Raw genomic sequence first — 21,467 nt, 5'->3', positions numbered from 1 at the left:
ACTACAACAGTGCTGGCCCTCCCTAAACTTCTTTTAATTCCATTTTCATGAACCTTTTTTAAAGATTTATTTATTTTTATTGGAAAGGCAGATATACAGAAAGGAGGAGAGACAGAGAGGAAGATCTTCTGCCCAATGATTCACTCCCCAAGTGAAAAAAAAAAAAAGACTTTTATTTTTATTAATTTGAAAGGCAGAGTTACAGAGAAAAGAGAGACAGATCTTCCATCTGCTGGGTCGCTCCCCAGAAGACTGCAATTGCCAGGTCTCGGACAGGCTGAAGCCAGGAGCCGGGAGCTTCATTCTGGCTTTAAGTGTGTGCAAGAGCTCAAGCACTTGAGCTCCAGGTGCGGGTGCAGGGAGCTGGGTCAGACATGGAGTTAGCTGGGACTGGAATCAGCCCACATGGGATTCTAACACTGCAGGCAGCAGCCCACCATTTGTCACAAAGCTGGCACCACCAAAAATTTTAAAAGTATCCTCTATATGAAATGAAAAGCTATATACTATCTCCTTCCTTTTCAAAGAATATTTGTCGTGAATATTTCAGACCATAATGTTGGGATCAGCATTATGGTGCAGTGGGTTAAACTGCCACCCGAAATGACAATGTTCTGTAAGGGTACCCATTTGTGCTCTGGCTGTTCCGAGTCGATCCAGTTCCCTCGTAGTGTGCTAGGGAAGCAGAAGACAGCACAAGTGCCTGAGGCCCTGCCACCTGTGTGGGAGATCCATATGCAGTTACAGCATCCTGGATTCAGCCTGGTTTGCCCCTGGCTGTTATGAGCATTTGGGGAGTGAATCAGTGGATGGAAGATCTCTCTGTGTGTCTCTTCTCTCTCTGCAACTCCTAATAAACAAATAAATAAAATCTCACACAACAGCAAGCGGAGCAAGGGAACACAGAATCCTCAAAATCGTCTGTTTCCGGAGGCTGACTCCTGTGTGTAGTAGAACCCAGTATTCCTTTTTAAATAAAAAGTTATTTACTTTCATTGGAAAGGCAGATTTACAGAGAGAAGGAGAGACAGAAACATCTTCCATCGTTGGTTCACTCCCTGAATAGCTACAATAGCCAGTGCTGAGCTGATCTGAGGCTAGTTGCCTCTCTGGGTCTCCCATGTGGACCATGTGTGGGTACAGGGTCCCGAGGACTTGGGCCATCCATGGCTGCTTTCCCAGACTGTAAGCAGGGAAGTGGAGCAGCCAGGACATGCACTTGCGCCCCTGTGGGATGCTAGAGCTTGCAGGTGGAGAACTGGCCCATAGAGCTATCATACCAGATCCTAGTATTCCTAACCTTTTAAATGTCCACCTCATAATAAAAGCCACACATTGGCACAGATGCTGAAAACTGTTCCCAGATTAGGAAGGGAAAATGTCAGTGCAGATCACTCTCGGACACCGTCCTCCTTTGCCCCCAATATCCCCCATAACCGCCTTTGGAAGAATAGAGATCTTTGTTAACTGTAGACAAGTATATTTTTTCCCCTGCCAGTTACTTGTTGCATTATAACTTACATACCACATAATTACCTGCTTTAAGTATACAATTCCATGATTTTTAGTATGTTCACGGTTGTGTAACTGTTATCACAGGTCAGTGTTAACTGCTAAGAAAGTCATGAGAAATAGGGTCTTGTGATTTCAACCCTCACAGCAATTAACCCTTTGAATTTCTCCCCTATCCAAGTGATCAATTTTAGAGTAAAGTGGAGAGTAACTTTTTGTAAATGGCAATTTATGGAAAATAAAATGGCTTCTAAGATTGATAGCGGTAAAGTCCATATTTAAGAAACTTGCTGTTGGGGCAGGGCGAACAGGCTACTGCTCTGCCTGGAATCCCATGTGGGCACAGGTTTGTGTCTCGGTTACTCCACTTCCCATCCAGCTTCCTGCTTTTTGCCTGGGAAGACAGCAGAGGCCCTTGGGCCCCTGCCCCCACTGTGGGAGGCCCAGAAGTTGTTCCTGGCATCAGACTGGCTCAGCTCCGGTCACTGTGGTCATTTGGGGAACAAATCAGTGAACGGAAAATCTTCTGTGTCTCCTTGTCTCTCTGTAAAAATCCACCTTTTAAATAAAATAAATCTTAAAAAAGAAATTGGCCGTTTGTGGAGGCTGTTGGATAAAGGACGTATCAGATATTAAACGGATAAGAACAGATACTACACTTGATCTTAGCCAAAAGGCCGAGAAGCGATGTGTGGTGGCTGTTGGTAAACTTCCTGGGCATGATGAGTTTAGAACACCTCCCTGTCCCTCCTCACCTGCCACCTCCACCCGGATCAACTCTAAAGATGAAGATGTAATCTAAGGAGCCCAAACTGGAAGTGGCTTTTATCCCAGCAGCAAAAATTCATGCCAAGTGGGGCTTTAACCTGCCGTACCACACCAGCCCTGGCATGTAACTGTGCACTAATCTTGTACATAACTTTATCTTAGTCCTACCCACTTTATTTTTCCATTTTCCTTGGTTTCTTCATCCGGTTTTTCTTTTTAAAAAGAAATACCATTATTTTTTCAAGGATGGCCCAAAGGCTTTAAGCAGGGAACTGAATTAGAACAGTCCAGATAAGAACTTGTACTCATATGGGACACTGGCTTTGCTGATGGAGAATAATCTACTATACCACAGCAGTGGCTCCTCATCACCTGATTTTAATGATGTTTATGGTATCTCCACAGCTGTCTCATGTATTCAAGGAAATGGAGTATTGTAACTAAATAGGTAATATGAACATAATCATATTCAAACTCAGGGTGTAAATCTTTATTTATGACTACAGAGTTTCACTTTATTTGAATTATTGACATTTAAAAATCCCAAAATTTCACTAACAATTCCAGGATTCAGGGGTGGGTATGTTAGGCACAAAGATTAAGTGGCCACTTGGGACACGTGCACTCCCTGTTAGACTGCCTGGCTGGAAGCCTGGCTGCTCTGCTTCCCACCCAGCCACCTGCTAACGTGGCCGCTGAGGGACAGTGTAGGACAGCCCAAATACTTTGGTCCCTGGGTTGAGCTCCAGACTCCTGGATTTGGCCTGTCCCTCTTCTATATTTTGTGGCCATTTGAGGAATGAACCAATAGATGGAGGATGTTTCTGCTTTTTAAGTAAAATGAAAATACCATTATTTTTTCAAGGATAGCCCAAAGTTTTGGGACCCTGCACTCATGTGGGAGACCTGGAGGAGGCTCCTGGCTCTTGCCTTTGGATCGGCGCAGCTCCAGGCGTTGCAGAGTAAATCAGCGGACAGAAGATCTTTCTCTATTTCTGCTTTTCCAATAAAAATAAAATAAATCTTTAAAAAAAAACTTAAAAATTCAGGTTTCAGATGCCTTTGGAAAAGAGCAGAAACTTCTGATTTTCCCCAGGGCCAGTATGCAAGACTGTAGTCTCCAGGGTTCAGGGTTCCCCTATCACAGCAGTGAACCTGGTGGCCAACCCTTGCACATTCTTCTTTTCTTAAGATCTTACTTATTCAAAAGTCATAGTTGCGTATACAAAAAGGGAGAGGCAGAGTGAGGGAGAGGCCTTCCACCTGCTAGGTCACTGGGCTAGGAGCTTCCTCCAGGTCTCCTGTGTGAGTGCAGAGGCCCAGGGACTGCGGCCATCCTCCACTGCTTCCCTAGACACATTAAGTCTCTTTGAGATGCTTGCATGACAGTGAGTGGCTTAACCCATTTTGGAACAATGCCAAGCACAAAACCTTTTAGGGGAAACTTCCTAAAACTTTTTTTTTTTTAAGATTTTTTTTTTCTGGAAAGTCAGATATACAGAGAGGAGGAGAGACAGAGAGGAAGATCTTCCGTCCCATGATTTACTCGCCAAGTGACCACAACAGCCGGAGCTGAGCTGAGCCAAAGCCAGAAGCCAGTAGCCTCTTCTGGGTCTCCTATGTGAGTGCAGGGTCCCAAGGCTTTGGGCTGTCCTCAACTGCTGTCCCAGGCCACAAGCACGGAGCTGGCTGGGAAGTGGGGCTCCGGGATTAGAACCAGCACCCATATGGGATCCCTGGCGTTTTCAAGGTGAGGATTTCAGCCACTAGGCTACCATGCTGGGCCCCCTAAAATTTTTTAAGATTTTTTTTTTCTTTATTGGAAAGTCAGATACACACAGAGGAGGAAAAAAAGAGAGGGATATCTTCCCTCCACTGATTCACTCCCCAAGTGGCAGCAACTGCCGGAGCTGAGCTGATCCAAAGTCAGGAGCCAGGAGCTTCTTCCTGGTCTCCCACACGGGTGCAGGGTCCCAAGGCTTTGGGCCATCTTGGACTGCTTTTCCAGGCCATAAGCAGGGAGCTGGATGGGAAGTGGAGCCGCTGGGATTAGAACCGGCCCCCATATGGGATCCCAGTTTGTGCAAGGCGAAGACTTCAGACACTAGGCTAACGCGCCAGGCCCAAACTTTCTAGAAACTTTTAACGTCAAGACTGTGCACGCGGGCACATCCTTTCCTTGCGTGATTTTTGGAGAGCCATGCGGTCCCACTGATTCTGCACTCACTGAGCCTCGGCTTCAATTCTGATCCAGCAAGTGGGCCATTGCCAAGAGAGCTCCAGGTCCTGCACAAGCCGGCTGATCAAGCACCACCAGTGAAGAGAGCACCGCCTAGTAGGAGCACCGGGAGGGAAAACAGAAGTGCCGAACCGGACGTGGAGCAGTGTTTAATGCTGAATGTTTACCCACGAACCCGAGCTGGGCTGGTCTCCACGGCAGCGCCGGTTCCCGCGGTCCCTGTAGGCCCGTGAGTCTCGGCGGCGCGCCCGCTCCCCGAGGACGCGCGGGTTTCCAGGGCAACCGCAGGCCCCGCCCCCGGCAGCCTTTCCCGCCAAAGGCCGTTAGCACCGCGGAGCATGCCGGGACGGGTCCCGAGCTGGCTCTCACGGCGGCCGAGACGCTGTTAAAAGAGGCGCGTTCCAGGAGGAAGCCGCTGTCGTGGAAGGCCGCACAGGCACGAGGAGCGCCTTCGCCGGGAGGTTCCGTCCTTGCACTTTGAGCCACGGAGCCGCGAGCGGCCATACGCCCACCACCGCGCGGAGAGGAAGCGCCCAGGACTTCTTTTTCCCCTGTTGGTGCGGAGGGTGACGTCGCGCGTGCGTGAGCGCGCCTCTCGCGGCCCCGTTACGCTGCCGCGCGTGCGCAGTGGCGCCGCGGGGGCCGCTTCCTCCCGCTCGGCTGGCGCCCTCCCCCCCATATCCGTGCGCCGAGCTGATAAAGGCGCCATTTTGGAGGGGCCGCGGGAGACGTGGTGCCGCTGCGGGCTCGCTCTGCCTCTCGCTAGGCTTGGTGGGAAGGCCTCCTGCTCGAGTCCGCGCTCGTCGTCGCCGCCATGTCGGGAGGTGGTGTGATCCGTGGCCCGGCGGGGAACAACGACTGCCGTATCTACGTGGGGAACTTACCGCCAGACATCCGAACCAAGGACATTGAGGACGTGTTTTACAAATACGGCGCTATCCGCGACATCGACCTCAAGAATCGCCGCGGGGGACCGCCCTTCGCCTTCGTTGAGTTCGAGGACCCGCGGTGAGGCGGCACGGGGCTCGCGCGGCCTTGGAGGAGCAGGTTCCACGGTCTGCGCGGAGGACGGGGCGGGCGGGCCGGCGGGGGTCGCGGCCGAGCGGCGGGGGTCGCGGCCCAGGCGGCGGGGACGGCAGCCCGAGGCCCCGGCGTGGGCCCGGCGGGTGGGGGGCAGGGCTCGGCCGGCCGCGCATGTGCCGCGCTCACCCTCCCGGCCTCCTGTGGTCCTGCAGGGACGCGGAAGACGCGGTGTACGGGCGCGACGGCTACGATTACGATGGATACCGTCTGCGGGTGGAGTTTCCACGGAGCGGCCGCGGCACGGGCCGAGGCGGCGGTGGGGGTGGAGGGGGCGGAGCGCCCCGAGGCCGCTACGGCCCCCCATCCCGGCGGTCGGAAAACCGAGTGGTTGTCTCTGGTGAGTTGATGAGCGTGTGTGGGTTGAGGAAGGGATGGAAACCCAGCCCGAGTCCCGGCTCTTGAAAAGCGCCCGTTTAGTTTGTTGGTTTTTGTTTTTTAAGTCGTGTATTGTGGCATTAGAATAGCAGTATCTCCTCTACAGATGATTTTGGAGTCTGGATTCCAGCGCCTTACCAGCTCTCTGTGTGGAGTCCTAAACATGTAATCGTTACGTGAATGTTTAGTTTGTGTCCTCCTAATGTACACACGAAGTTTTGATGTGAACTACACAACGAGTAGTACTGAGGGAAGAAAATCACTTTTCCAGGACTGCCTCCGAGTGGAAGCTGGCAGGATTTAAAGGATCACATGCGTGAAGCAGGTGATGTATGTTATGCTGATGTTTACCGAGATGGCACTGGTGTCGTGGAATTTGTACGGAAAGAAGATATGACCTATGCAGTTCGAAAACTGGATAACACTAAGTTTAGATCTCATGAGGTAGGTCATACACTTATTCTTTTTTTTGGCCAGAATTGGATACAGTGTCTTAATGGAACTTGAAGGTAAGGATTCAGGCAAGGGTGTCCAAGTAAATTGCCGGATTTCTGGTTTTAGTTACGTTGTGTTCATTCAGCATGCCTGCAACAGGTGAAAGCTTAGATCTTTCAATGGAAAGTTCTGTCTATCCAATAGGGAGAAACTGCCTACATCCGGGTTAAAGTTGATGGGCCCAGAAGTCCAAGTTATGGAAGATCTCGCTCTCGAAGCCGTAGTCGTAGCAGAAGCCGTAGCAGAAGCAACAGCAGGAGTCGCAGTTACTCCCCAAGGAGAAGCAGAGGATCACCACGCTATTCTCCCCGTCATAGCAGATCTCGCTCTCGTACATAAGATGATTGGTTTGGTGACACTTTTTGTAGAACCCATGTTGTATACAGTTTTCCTTTACTCAGTACAATCTTTTCATTTTTCTTTTTTAATTCGAACTGTTTTTGTTCAGAGTGGGCTAGTGTTGAATCGCATTCTTGTGTAATAACCCCCTTGCTCCTAACATCTACATTCCCCTCATGTCTTTGATAAACTGTATTTTAAGTGATGTCATAGACAGGATTGTTTAAATTTAGTTAATTTTCCATGCTCTTCAGACTGTGATATTGTGTACATGTCTATTCTGCTATGGTTTGTGTGACCTGGGATGTGGGGGGTGTTTGTGATTATCTTACCTGGGGAAGTTCTTATGTTTATCTTGCTTTTCATGTGTCTTTCTGTAGACATATCTGAAGAGATGGATTAAGGATGCTTTGGATTAAGGATTGTGGAGCACATTTCAATCATTTTAGGATTGTCAAATGGAGGATTGAGGAGGATCAGATCAATAATGGAGGCAATGGTATGACTCCAAGTGCTATTGTCACAGATGAAATTGGCAGTATTGACCTTATACTAAAATACAAGGGTGAAAAATAAGTAGATTTACTTTAAAATACTTGCAAACTGCTTCTTAGTGCAGTTGTCCTTAGCTGCAATTGCAGTGCTCTTTGCCTTGGCAATTGTGGCTCATTGTATTGCCCATTTGGTAACAATTTATTTTGCTCCCCTCCCCCACTCCCTATTTTTTGGTTTATTTTAATAGGGGACTATTAAACGTGGAAAGAATTGGTTAATGTGTCACAGTGCTTAGTTACAACTGTTATTTGTGACCTACTGTTGGTGTACATGTGGGTACAGGGTGTGTTTAATTCCGATGAGATAGAGTATAATATCAATACTGCTAAATCTGCATGTCCTCTGTGTGACTGATAGAGCGTTGCTATATCATTTTTTTAAAGACAAAATGAAAGCAGAATATTGAATTCCAGCATATTGGTGTAGATAATTTAGTTGGGAGTATTCTAAGTCTCACCTTCCCCTTTAAAATATTCGTAATTGACTCATGTTTGAAACACTTTAATTTACAAGTTAAATTGCAGATGGGAGCATTAGATTTAGTTTAGACTTAGGTGGGTAGCAATACTAGTTAACTTTACAATTGCATAACTTTGCAACCACAAAATCTGTAATGCGCTGTTAAGTAACAAATGTTGGCATTATCAGTTGAAATGTAAATATAAGATGCTTCTTCAATTAGTCTATGATGGTTAAGTTTCTAAAGTTTATCTAAACGCCATTCAGAAACTTGTTTTGGGGAATTTGATAGTTATTGATGTACATCTGTTAAACTGATGACAGACATAACTCATCATTCCCCAGAAACCCTTTTTGATGACAGTATCTAACATTTTGCCTCCTCTTTTTTGGTTTTGCTGGTTATAAAGGTTTGGATTGGAGAGGGCTCACTGGATCCCAATCCTTGGAGCTGGATCATTGGATTCAAATCATAATGTGGATAGGATAGGGAGGATGAATTACAAGGATTCATGGAGCGGGATCAGATTTCCAGGAACATAGGAGTGGATTCCTGCCCCAACCAAACCGTATTCGTGTGGATTTTTTTATTCAACTTAATTGGCTATTCCAAAGAAATTTTTTTCCTATTTTTGACGATTGGAGCCCTTAAGATGCACGATGGAATTGTGTTTTGCATTTTTTGGTAAAAGGAGCAAAGCGAGGACCTGGAGATAATACGCTGGAGCAATCTCCTTGGAAGGATTCAGCACGAGTAGATGGTAAACGTTAAAGGGGTAACGGGGGGTTTGTTTAAAATAGTAATCAGTAAGTCACTTCTACTAAATTTAAATAAAACAAAATTGGAGTTAAAAATAAGTAGGTTTCAATTGGCTATTGCCGTTTTTCTTTGAAAAAATAAACATTTTTTAAAAAACTATGCATGGTTGTCCTTTTTCCTCTTCATGTAAGAACTTAACTGGGTTGACTAGTCTATCAGTACTTTGAATTGATAAGACTCTTGATTCTTGTGTTTGTATTAGTAAATTAAAGTTTCTTGAAAGGCAATCTAATAAATGGTTTTAACTGTCTCTTATTGTTGATTGTAAAAAATCTTAAAATGAATAAGGCAGTTATTTATATGTAACAAGCAAATTGGTAGTCTCCAATGAATGAATTCAATTCTTTGCTTAAGAGTGGCTAAGAACTTGATGGACTTTAGTGCAAAATTGGTTGATGGCTAGTAAATTAATGTTAGCTTGGAAATAGCCTTTGATAATCCCAGTGAGACAATAATTGATAACAGAACAAAGGTATTTCTTTTTTGAAATGTGAACGCGGCACAGAAAAGTTAACTGTGTGAGCAGCTGATGATTTATGCTTTGTAAAAATGAATCCACTCTTAGTCTTCTGTGCCCGGAGTTTTGGTGCTCTACCAAAGCAGTAATGGCTAGTTTGTAGTTGTGGCCCTTAGATGCTTGATTTTCAAGTTAAAACCCCATAGTCTTTCTGTTCTGAATCCTCACAGCTAGTTAACAGCCTTCAAAATAGTTTTTATGCTCAACAAAAATAATTAGATTTTAACATTGTCTTTGGGTGCTGATCCTTGTGGGAAGCTGAACTTAAGGTTTTCTCTAGGTTTAAAACTACCCTCAGTAATTTTGGTAGTGAAAGTGAACTCCAGTAGTGATGCCCATAAAGTTACTCAGCGAGTCCAACTTAGTGAAGCTTATGCAGTGTCAGGAAGTGAAGGAATGTTCAGAACTAGGATTGAAATGCATAGTGTAGTGCACTGGTTGTTCTTGTGTAAGAATTAGAACGCAGTGGCCGAGAAACAATTTCCTGTGGCATGCTTAATTTCTAGTATTGCCTCATGTAATTAGAGTACTCGGGCTATTGCTAATGATTTTGAAAAGTTAACACTAGATTTAAATAAATACTGAATTCGTTTATGTTGAATGTTTTGGAAATAGGACCAAAATGGTCTTCATTCAGGATTGAGTTTTAAGCTAAATTCTAATCCCATATTGAAATATTACTCCTGATTGGCTGTAACGTTGGTTTACATTGAAGCTAGGACTTGGGCATACTTTTTTAGTTAATGTGGTTAGATGGCTAAACGCAGGTAGGATAGTCTAGACTGCCCTTTTTCCTGCTGTTTTGAGTCCTGTCCTTTGGGACTACAAAAGCTGTATTGGCTTTTCTGCATTTTAATTTATGTCCCGCTAGAAAATTTTAGGGAAACTAATTTATTTTCTGACCAGGGAAAAGTTAAGTCTTTTAAGAAGCAATTACTTTTCATAACATCAGATTGAATAACTCACCTTGCTGTTCAGCCCACATTCTACTGGAGATAAAAAGGTAAGACCGATTTTCTGACTAATTGTTTGAGATCTGAATTTTAAGAGATACTGATTTTTTAAGGATGTTGTTTCGAAATGTTCAATAGCTTCTCACTGAAAATGCTTTTTTTCCTCCAAAGTTTTACACAATTTTGAGTGCTCTTTAGCTACTTATTCATCGTGTTTGAATTTAATGTGACTTACTCTAGAATTTCAATTTTCGAAAAATTTGTTGTCTTTGAAACATGTTTTGGTCTTTAGGACATGTTTATTTTCAGGTTCTGTGGTCAAGATGAATTTCTTATGTGTGCCTTTTTGCTTCCTTTGTATATGAAGTTTGTAATGAAATTACAAATGAAATAAGTTGTATGTATGTATTTACCATAAATAGTATTAAAGCAAGAAAAACTTAACTGAAGTTCTGTTGTAACATAATCACTCTTTGGGTCTTAACCTGGCTTGCATCACAGCGTGAGAAGTGTGAAGGGAAAACATTCACAATCTCTTGTTCATTGTTCTGAAGTCAGAAAACTCTTAGAACAAGTTTCTTATAAAGTAAATGTAAAGGCCATTTAGAATCGATGTTCTCCGTTTTCCTACTCTGCTAAAGGCATGTATAATGAATGCACAAGGCCCTTAGGAAGTTAAAACGTGAGTCCCAGATACGTTGCCCCAAGGGTTGGATAAGGGATTGTACAACTGTAGGAGAATACTGAGGTCTCACACTTACGTGAATGAAGACAAGCCTGTTAACTTTGGTTCCTTTCTTTTTTTTTTTTTTTAAAGATTTATTTATTTGATTACAAAGTCAGATATACAGAGAGGAGAGACAGAGAGGAAGATCTTCCGTCTGATGATTCACTCCCCAAGTGAGCCGCAACGGGCCGGTACGTGCCAATCTGATGCTGGGAACCAGGAACCTCTTCTGGGTCTCCCACGCGGGTGCAGGGTCCCAAAGCCTTGGGCCGTCCTCAACTGCTTTCCCAGGCCACAAGCAGGGAGCTGGATGGGAAGTGGAGCTGCTGGGATTAGAACCAGCGCCCATATGGGATCCCAGGGCTTTCAAGGCGAGGACTTTAGCCACTGGGCCCTGGTTCCTTTCTTGAGATAGAGGTTACCCATCCTTTCAAGGTGGGAACAGCCTACAAGGAGAGTTATGACCCATGTTTCTTTTATATTTCTGTCAGCATAGTGGTCTCTTGTGTTCCGTTTATGAAACAGTCGACCTCATAGGTATATGCACAGCATGATACTCTTGAGTTGTCAGTGTAAAGGAACAGTCACCAAGCTGATTTTTAAGGAAAAATTTATCTTGTCTTGAGATTGTCCATTAAGTTAATAGACTCAAGAAGTTCAAGTATACTACTTAAAGCACTAATTTCAGTGACACAATTTCTGGTTGCTTCTTTGTAAAGCTATATCTGACCCTCCCTTCCCTACCCCAAAAACTTTTTATTTGAAAAGGGACCTCCACAAAGGAGCAGAGTGACCACTAGGTGAAAGCCAGGAGTCCAGAGCTCCATCTCCCCCGTGTGTGACGGGCCTGGATACGTGAACCACTTTCTGCTACAGGCACATTAACGGGAGCCATATATGGAAAGTGGAATAGGGTGCTCTGACATGGATGGTTTTAGTGTTGCAGCAGTTGAAGGGGCCGTTTGATGCTTTGGTAGTTCAAAGAGCAAATCTGTCAGAACCTTAAAAATTCACATGAAAAATTGAGATTTCTACAGAGGCGATAGAGGTCTTCCATCCACTTATCAAACTTCCCTAATGGCCAAAGCTGAGCTGATCTGAAGCTAGGAGCCAAGGGTGCAAACTGGCATTCATATTGGGATGCTGGCAGTAGCATATGGCGGGTTAGCCTGCTATGTCAACATTTTGGCTCCTCAAAATATGAATTTAGATATGTGCCAGGTCTGTCAAAAGTCACACATAGTTTTATTCATAAGGTTGGCATTGCTCACCACTTAGGTGAGCAGAGTGTGTGAAAAGGTATATTGTCTTCATCTCTTAGAAGTACAAAGGAGGTAGTAGCTACTTTTGCCATTCAACTTAGAGTAACGGAACTTTATCTAGAAAGATCCTGGGAACTAAGACCCTCTAAAGATACCAGGTTTATCCCCACCAGAAGTACCTCAAAGGGACAATTTATAGGGATGCAAAAGTGTCCATCTTCACATTGCTCATGGGGGTGGGAGGAGCATCATTTAGCCACTAGAGGGAGCTGTGACATTGAGGTTGAGACCCAAATACCTTAAAGGCAGATGGCTTGGGTGAGTGTCCTTGTCACCTCATCTGCCTAGGAGTATCCTATCCATATTGGGCAACTGGGTCTCTCATCCTTGAATAGACCTTAGTTTGCAAGTCCTGACGATATCTTAGGAGTATATCTGGGTTTGAAAAGGCTGAAGGCATGAATTTGCTTGTTTTTCTGAGTGTCTTACACAACAGTGTTAAGAGTAGGGAGGCCAGGGGTAGGTGTGATGCAAGCAAGAAGCGGCCTTAAACCAGAGGAAATATGCTTTCAAGTCTTGTAGTGTTTGTGGTGTGAGAATTACAGGGGTAATAAGTTTCTGAGCATTAGTAAGGTTTTTAATTGTCTTAAAACCATATTCTTCAGTTTAGCCCTTGTTGGGCCTTACATAGATACAGGACATTTAGTTCCTTTGATATGTGTACTTAATATCTTTTTTAAGTATTTGAAAGAATTGTGGGGAGAGACAAAGTTCATCTGCTGGTTCACTCCCTAAGTGGCCGCAACGATTGAAACTGGGCCCAAGCACTTGGGCCAGTTGCTTCATGAGGCATATTAGCTGAGAGTTGGGTTTGAGCTGGGGCAACTGGGTTTCTAACCAGCATCCACATAGAATGCTGGTGCTCAAAGTGATGGCCTAACTCGCTACAATACAACATAGGCCTCTGCTTAACACCATTGTTATCTTGGGAGCTAAAGATTGCCAGAAACCTTAGAGTTTAGTATTTATTGCTCATATCCTGTCTTTCCCAAAGCGTACATTGCAGAAGAGGACAATATAAACTTGTGTAGTGTTTAAATTATGAGCCAAGGATGCCATCTTAGAATTTTGAGATCTGCTTGTTAGAATTTAGTCATGGGAGATGAGTGTGAGAACACTGAACTTAAAAACATTAAAAATTTGCCAGTTTTGAAGCCTGACACAAAATGGGCAAATAGGTATTTGCAGTAGAAAATAAGTGCACCCAGTTTAACCTGCCTGTTAAACTGACAGTAGAGCAAGAGGCGACCAAAGGGAGTTGTAAAAATGCTTGAAGGGATAGCAAAAACTTGTTTCTGTTAGGGAGCCTTACACATGAATTTACAGCAAACCATCAGATAGTAGTTGTTAAGGTTTAATTCATAGAAGTGAGCTGCAGCATCAGCCCAATGAAAGGGGAACCCACAACTTGCTGGGAAGGCCTGGGCTGAGTGTTGGGTTATTAACAGTAGCATACCTAGAGACTTGAGTTACAAAATAATACACCAAGAGTAACATTGTTAAGGACTAGAAATGTAAGATGTTAACAGGGTAGCATTTACACTGCAAAGAAAAGGATTCCTTTGTCCTCACATGTGTTTCCTGCCTTTGTATAACCTCCCTTCCACTGTCCCTGTTTCAAATCTTGGTCCTCAGGTACTGCTGAAGGCTTGGAGAATACTTAGAATTCCCTAAACACAAGTCAGTGTAGAAGTCCAAATTTCACAAGATACTGGTTAGCTGTGGGTGGATTATTGGAGAAAACATTTACTACAGATTTCTCACTGTCGGTAGATCCTTTCCCAGTTCTAGTGAAGGGATTCACATATTTTTAGGATGAGTGACGAGTGGAGGTGGTGGTTTTCCTTGGGTTAGGATGTCTTAAATGTTACCTCAGGATGCATACTCTGGTGTTCAGCCAACAAAGCGATTTTCTCAGCATACATCAAAAGTAATTCAGAAAGTTTGTGGAAAATGCATTGTCGGCGCCATTTCCCGTGAGCCTTTGAAGTGCCCACATGTAGTTGCTTTCCCATGCTCCAGGTGGCACAGGGTACTCTGGTTCTTTGCCCCATTTGGTCAGCCGAATGAAGTATTTGTGACTTAGTTGTATCATTTCTGGCATGTTTTTCTTCAGTGTTTTTAGTGTGTCACATGTGCATGCTCTTAACATCCTGTTTAAGCCATTATTTGATAGGAGTTTTTCCCCAGCTACGTAGTAAACTCAGTAGCAAGGGCTGTTGTGTGGATTTTTTTTTAATTGCTTCCAAAATGCCATGTACTCTAGTACACACACCTTAATAAATGAGTGGATTTGTTCATAAAAATAAACTAAGCAGATGTTCAGCGTAACTTAGATTTAAGGAGCAGTGTGTATGCCTCTAATCAGTTTTGGGCTTATTGCCAGAGCAGTAACTTAAAGACTTTATGTCCTATGCTGCCCTTTTTAATGAAATTTTCAGAGTAAATGCAAGGCCATGTGACAAAAACAAACAAACCACTAATCCTAATGATAAAGTAATAGCTGACCGCTTTATAGAGTACTTTGATTCGTTTTAGACTTCAAGTAGTAGAAAGTTTATTGTCCCAGTTTGAGGAAAGAAATTCAGAAATATTAAGGTGACTAGCCCAGAACTTGGATGTGGGGCTTAATTTTTCTACCATAGTGTTTTGAGGGTTTTTGGGGTTTTGTTTTGTTGCTTAAGACTTATTTTTCTGAAAGTTACAGAGTAGAGTTGGGTTAGATTTTCCCTCCAGTGTTTCACTTCCTAGGGGCTGCAATGGCTAGGTCTGGGTCAAATCAAAGCCAGAAGTTTCTTCCAAGATTACCCACATATCATATTGTTGGTTTTGTTTATTTTAAGGCAGTCTACTGTATTTTCTCATTATGAGGTCATCGGGAAATAAGTCCTCCACGCAAAATGAACACCAACTTGCAGTACCTACCTGATGCCACCAGGGTGTCCCCTAGTGCCGTCTAATACATGTTCTTGCAATGGGTGCTGAGGGGTGTTCCAGAGCTGAAGATTTTGTGGGTGCAGTCACCATGGCCTGGAGCCCAGCAATGAGAAAATGAGATGTTTATCTCCAGGGCTTTCTAATGTTTAGCTGACAGCAAGCTCTGAGGGAAGTGGCCAGGGACTGGCCCACCACCCATAAAAACAGAAGAACCTATGAGTGTAAATTTCTACAAACATCTACGTTTGTTTTAATAGTTGAGTATGCGTAAAGATTTGATATTTTTATTAGGAAGGCAGGTTTCTAGAGAGAGGGAGAGACAGATCTTCCATCCACTGTTAACTCCCCAAGTGGATGCAACAGCCAGAGCTGAGCCAATCCAAAGCCAGAAGCTTCTGGGTCTCCTACTCCGGTGCAGGATCCTGAGCTTTTGGGCTGTCCTCTGTTGCTGTCCTAGGCCATGAGCAGGGAGCTGGATGGAAGTGGAGCAGCCAGAACACAAACCAGCGCCCATATGGGATCCTGGTTCATGGCCCTAGATGAGTTCTAAAAGTTTATGTAGCTAATTTCCCCACTTTAGAGTTTGTGTTAGACTTTGTTGTAGGTATGGTCTTAGTTTCTTTATTGGGCAGCCTTAAATAGTTATATGTGTCTTGAAGCTGTCACATATTGAGAGATCATGAGATGCAGCCTCAGATTTAGTATTACATGAGTAAAAAACCCCTTTAAAATGTGATTACTTCCCAATATTTCTTAGGCAATCTGTAACAGATTCAGTATTTTTAAATCTGGACTTCTCCAGGAGATCTTTAAAAGTATTCCAGATGGCTAATGGTGCCTGGTGTTTAGTGGCTCATTAGGTATTTACTGAGACAGTGGTGCTTCTGTAATCTGTAGCTGTATGCACAAGATCTTCAAAAGTTATGGAATACATGGCTTTTGGAAAATGTTTTTATCTAAACATTTTCATTTCCTGCAAACTTTTTGAAGTACTGGTTTACATCATTTTCTAAAGAGAAAGGCCTTTATCTTCAACCTGATTAAAATTCATCATGAACTGAAAAATTAATCTCCAGGATTCACTGGTTTGTCTCATGGCCTGAATTTGAGGCTGGTTTATGTCTGTACTGTATAGGTGTCATCCGTGTGCTGTGTCCAAGACTCAAGCTAATAGGAGAGTGGCTACTGACTTGAGGTTGTAGTACCTCTTTCCCTCTCGCCTCCCTGGTTTCCTAGGTGAGTTTCCATTCCAAAACTTCAAACCCATGGTTTTAAAGTCATTGGAATAAATTCCAAGCCTACTTTTAATGGTCAAATTTAGCTTTGACTATTCTTAATTGTCTGGTGAGATTTCATTTCTAACTTTGTTACCATTTCTTGATTTATATACAGAGCAAATATGGACCTTCTTGAATCACTGGCATCAGTTGCTATATAATACTATGTAGGCAACCATGGAGGAAATACAGAAGTTAGCAGTTCTGATGCAAACAGCCTTTATATCCTAAGTAGTATCACTAAAACAGGTCTTTCATAACTAATTTAATCAATGATCAGGAAATGTTTTCTTGTGCGAGCGGTAACTGTCTTGTGCCTTTCCTGTCTAACCTGCAAACTAATGTGCACTCTAGCCTGCAGTGACTTTTCTGTAGGTTTTATACCTACAGAAACATTCTCACTGCTTTGGGTTGACTACTTGCCATCTGTTCCCTAGGCATTCATTACTGAATCAAAGGGGAGAGAGTGAAAGAGTGGGGGAGAAGGAGGAAGCTGGAGAACTAAGAGGAAACAGCTGGTTGCTGAGGGGTTGGGACTTATGTAAGGTCAGTAAAACAAAGAAGCCAGCTTCAGGCCTTGGGGGTAAAGGGCTAATTAACTTCCGGAGCCTTGCTTGCTTCATCAGAAACCAAGGTACTACAAAGAAGAATCTAGAGTCTTCCTTCTACACCTTAGTAAGTTGATCAGGTCAAAAATCTGTTCTGCCCTCTAGGAATGGTGTTCCTTCAGGCCTGCCTGGCAGAGAGCATGCTGCCAGTGCTGCTGCAACTGAGAGTGAAGTGCTTCAAGTAGTTGTGAACAGCAGCAGGAAGACTTGATGTATTATTCACAAAGCAGATGCTGCCTACCGTGATTGTCACAACATGAGCTTTTAACAGGCAGCTCATCTGCTCTTAGGCATACACTGGGTTCCTGAATGGAGAACAAGGCAGCTTCTAGTTCAGAGACGTCTCAAGGTCAACAAGCACCCTTAAAAGCTAATTCTGTCTCAGGGCCGTAGCCACATCGTAACACTTACCACGATCTTGTATTGCCAACTGTTGGCATTACTTTCTGGAATGGATGAGCCTTTCTGAAGCTTACTCTGGCTAGTCTGATGATGACACATCACTGTCCTAGGTTGCTGCTGCTTACTTGAAAGTGAACATGCACTGCAAAGGTTCTCAATACCTATTTCAGTCCCTTTGTCCCCTTCATTGCCAAGAATGGAGGAGCCATCCTTTGATAAGAAACTGAAGAATTTTTTCTATTAGAGTTTGGATAAAGAGTATTTCATATTTGTGCTTTTATCCTGTTGTTATTCTTCAGAAGGACATTTGGACTAAACAGTAAATGTTTATTTTTTGTCCAGGAATAGCATTTTTAATTTTTTGATAATGCACAGTGCTATTTAGTGCCTTTACATCCCTCTTAACCAGTAGAAGGCCTTTGGGCTGGAAACTAACCAGTAAGTTCACTTCTATACCAGAGTTGCTTTGTGTTAGGCTATGCTTATAACTATGATGCTTATAACTATGATGTTGTAACTAAGGCCAAACCTCGGTTCAGTCCTACCAAATTTGTGTGACCTGTTAAGTACCAACGGTTTAACTCTGCCGTAACCGCAGACCTGGGGCATCTGAGGGCAGTGAGGAACAGGTGTCCAGAGGAGAAATGTTGGTGCTGGAGGGTATGTTTTCTTGTATTGAATTTCCTACTTGGTATATTTTTGACCTTAGTTGCTTTCCTGCTTCTACTCTGTTATTTTGTTTGCTGTTTGTTGGGTATCCTTTGTCATTCAACAGTTATGAAATGGAAGTCAGTATTTCTACATAGATACCTTACAGATGAAGCTGACAGAGCGAGCATTGACTTGTGCTAGCTTCTTTCAAGAAGAGTTAGAAAATGTTTCTGTGCCTTTGGACTTTTGTTTTTTAAATATTGTGTGAATGAGTCTAAGAAAAAGTTGTCTAGTTAAAATGCTCAACTGCCAGTTGAGCTCAGTGGCTACTGGAAAAAATGTTACCTGTTTTCTATAACTTTTAGCTGTTAGCAAATAGATAATCAAGAAAAAAATCTTTGCCTTCATACCTTGCCAGTCAAAACAGAAATAGCTAGTGATGACACTTCAGGTGGCAAAATTGAAGCACAAACCCAAATTTTGACCTCATGAACCACACAAGTGGCTTTGAGCTCTCAGTGTGGTTATCTAGCTCCTATCGGTGGGAGGGGGGAGAGGAAAGGAAGAAAGGAAGGCAACTGCTTCTGCTTTCCTCCCGAGGGGCTGGGATGTGTTGGGGACGGGGGCGGGGGGAAGCTCTGAGACAGTGGTCCTTGGCTTGATTGCCAGTGCTCTGAGGCTTGATACTCAATGCTCTGGTCATCTTAAGTACTGCAGTGCAGTCTTGGCTTTTACTAAGTTTGTGAATGCTTCTGGCTTTTCTGCATAAAGAACTGGTGCATTAACCTGCTGATTTCAAGTTTAATGAACATTTTGGATTCGTCTTTTGCTTGTTGAGAAGTCTTACCTGGAGAAAAGTATTTGACTACAGGATGTCTTCCATTCTTAGGACCCTAAATCTATAAATCCATATTCTTAATGTATTCTCACAACTTTGAAAAAGCCTCTCCAAACTAGGAAGAAAATAACCCAGTTACTTTCCAATATTTGCTAAAAGTTGTCTTTAGAAAACTTAATAGGCATCTTATGTCATGTCATTAGCCCTTTGGTCATTCACCTTAGGGCTCTGGATAAAAGGATGAGAGAAAACCTTTCACTACTAGAAAAGTTTTGAGGGACACTGAACTGACTCAGAGCTGATGTGCTGAGCTCCCAGGTCTAAAGTTAATTTATAACCACTCAGAATCACCAACCTGTTATATTTAGGAAATGTTCTAAGCATTTTGCAGACATTTCTTATTTAGTCCACAGGTTAGCCTCGTAAAAGATACTATTATTTTCCGGATAAGGAAGGGAAGATGCTGAAAGGTGACAAGTCTATAATTTGAGGTAGAGCAAGAGAGAGCAGTGTGAACAGAGCGAATTGGGGATGTGACTTTTGGGTGGATGTGGGTCCACCGTATTTTTGCTTAGATGCTGTCTTCAGACATTTATAGTCTTGATACTAGAATATGGTGTGTGGATGCTGGTCTGGGTTGTGGCTGAGAATAATATTTGTCCCCAAAGTAGAGATGATGCCCTTCCTAGAGATGGCCTCTTTGCTCTTTCTGAGCTTAGGGTTTTGTTTTTGTTTTCGTGTTTTGTTTTTTAAGATTTGTTTATTTTCATTGGGAAGGCAGATTTACAGAGAGGAGAGACAAAGATCTTCATCTACTGGTTCACTCCCCATATGGCCCAACAGCTAGAGCTGAGCTGATCCAAAACCAAGAGCTTCCTACAGATCTCGCACGTGGGTGCAGGGTCCCAAGGTTTTGGGCCATCCTCTGCTGCTGTCTCAGGCCACAAACAGGGAATTGGATGGGAAATGGAGCAGCCAGGAAGGATTAGAACTGATGCCATGTGGGATCCCAGTGCTTATAGGTGGGGAATTAGCCAGTTGAGCCATCGTGCTAGTCTCAGTGTTTGAAATTTCATCTGAGTTTTAAAGATTGGTCTGCTTTTTAAGAGCGCGTTTGGAGACCCAAACTCTGGTTTTGTCTTATGGGTAAAGATAAAATTCGCCATTTTCCTCAAGTGATGCTTCTGAGTCTCAGCTTCTCAGAATGAGAAATGCACTGACTGCCCTGGCCCTCCATGTGCTTTAGTAGGAAAACCCCTTCGCAGACAAGCTGTTAGGAGGTTTGAGGAAAATCTTCCTACATCTCAGGATAAGCGGAGTTCTGCAATAATGGTCTTCATTAAGAACTAGTTTTCATACTCCTGATGTTTCCTTTTGCCACAGTTTGAAGCAACTAAGCAGAGGATGTAGAGGGAGGAGTAAAAGTGAAGGAATGCATTGCAGAGGTTTTGGAGTGACTCTGTTAAAGCAGGAGAGCAGCAGAAACACGCTGCTATCCATGCAAAGAGATCACAGAAAGAACAAAATTTTAGTTTACTTCGTTAATGCCTTAGATTTGCATCTTAGTGCCCTCTTTACCATGCATGTATATATAAAGGAACTTTAGAAAGTTCATGTAAAATGCATATTATCAAGCTATGCATGGATTTCAAATTTCTGCATGCAAATAAGCATTTTTTAAGTCCATCTGCCATGAACTCTGAGTGTGAAGTACCTTCGTACACACTTGAAGCTTCCTGAACCATTTGTTTTTCTTTCTGAAAGAGATTAGTGGATATTTTTAGGCAACGTGGGGACCACCATAGTAATTTTAGCTGAAGAATGTACATCAGAAACTCTTCATCATTTTCTGTCCCCTCCTGTCTTAGGCTGACCGGTTGGTTCCCTGCTGTTACCTGCTTCTGCTACTGATTCAAACCGCAGAGCTCATACGTCCCCAAGGTCTCCGGGCAGTATCCAATGGGGCATCGGCTCTAAAAGGAACCAGACCAAGGATTGCAGCCCCTTCGTTCTGGTGACTGAGGGAAGGAAGGGGTGGGGAGGGTGGGGGGACAGATTGTGTAGGGGGCAGAAAGGAAACATTGTCAAACATTGTACCTCTTCAGTTTCTCTGCCATTGAGTTCTGCAGACCTGTTTTGATTGTGCATATCTGGAGAAAGTTGAAAGTGGTGACCTGTGTGGAGGGGAGTGAATGGAGGGGATGGGATAAGAGTTGGTTTTGAAAGATGCGGGAAGTCTTGAAATGTGGCCATCTGAGGAATCTCTTTTAACTGAACTTCATAAAAATATAACTGATGTAGCCTGCCCCCTCATTTCCCCACCGCAGATTTCTTGGACTGGAGACACTTGTTTAATAATAGCTTGTCTCTGATATTCCCAGTAACTACTTCTGTGAGGAAAGGATAGAAAACGTTCAGGACATCATCACACAGGCCCTTCTACAAAGTTCCAGTAGCAGTGACGCCTACAGACGACTTGGAACTGCAAACAGAGGCTGGGGTCACCTCAGTGACATCTCCTGATGCTGTCCAACCAGAAGTTGGATTTTTTATTGGCGGGAGGGGGACTGAAGAAAGCAGCAGACTGTAC

At 43.6% G+C, this 21,467-nt stretch overlaps 1 protein-coding gene and 1 non-coding gene across 7 annotated transcripts; one reads left to right on the top strand and one right to left on the bottom strand.

Annotated features, from left to right (window-relative positions):
* Positions 1-2,007: 2,007 nt before the first annotated feature.
* On the bottom strand, positions 2,008-2,201 carry LOC118759748 (U2 spliceosomal RNA). Its single transcript, XR_004996397.1, has one exon. It is a non-coding gene; the product is annotated as a U2 spliceosomal RNA (small nuclear RNA).
* A 2,489-nt stretch (positions 2,202-4,690) lies between these two features.
* Positions 4,691-21,466, top strand: SRSF1 (serine and arginine rich splicing factor 1). Of its 6 annotated transcripts, none has more exons than XM_058676148.1 (5): positions 4,691-5,527; positions 5,755-5,939; positions 6,249-6,421; positions 20,746-20,891; positions 21,259-21,466. In XM_058676148.1, the coding sequence occupies exons 1-5, from the start codon at positions 5,334-5,336 to the stop codon at positions 21,398-21,400; spliced, it is 840 nt and encodes a 279-aa protein (XP_058532131.1). In that variant the 5' UTR covers positions 4,691-5,333; the 3' UTR covers positions 21,401-21,466. The 6 variants fall into 6 exon arrangements, 3 of the variants coding, with proteins under 3 accessions (XP_058532131.1, XP_058532133.1, XP_058532132.1); XR_009246957.1 differs by lacking the exon at positions 21,259-21,466 and adding an exon at positions 7,192-7,310 and having other exon boundaries at positions 4,712-5,527; positions 20,746-20,862; XR_009246956.1 differs by lacking the exons at positions 20,746-20,891; positions 21,259-21,466 and adding exons at positions 7,192-7,310; positions 8,236-10,559 and having other exon boundaries at positions 4,713-5,527.
* Position 21,467: the final 1 nt, after the last annotated feature.

Source organism: Ochotona princeps, chromosome 17 (assembly GCF_030435755.1).
Source record: "Ochotona princeps isolate mOchPri1 chromosome 17, mOchPri1.hap1, whole genome shotgun sequence".
Lineage (NCBI taxonomy): Eukaryota > Metazoa > Chordata > Mammalia > Lagomorpha > Ochotonidae > Ochotona > Ochotona princeps.
The sequence above is the reverse complement of the archived record's forward strand: the minus strand, read 5'-3'. Positions and strand labels throughout refer to the sequence as shown.

Bases quoted from the DNA above. Each gene is read 5' to 3' on its own strand.
- SRSF1 (XM_058676148.1), top strand. From the start codon at position 5,334: ATGTCGGGAGGTGGTGTGATCCGTGGCCCGGCGGGGAACAACGACTGC. The intron at 5,528-5,754 runs GTGAGGCGGCAC...GTGGTCCTGCAG, and splicing joins GTTGAGTTCGAGGACCCGCG to GGACGCGGAAGACGCGGTGT. The intron at 6,422-20,745 runs GTAGGTCATACA...CTCCTGTCTTAG, and splicing joins CTAAGTTTAGATCTCATGAG to GCTGACCGGTTGGTTCCCTG.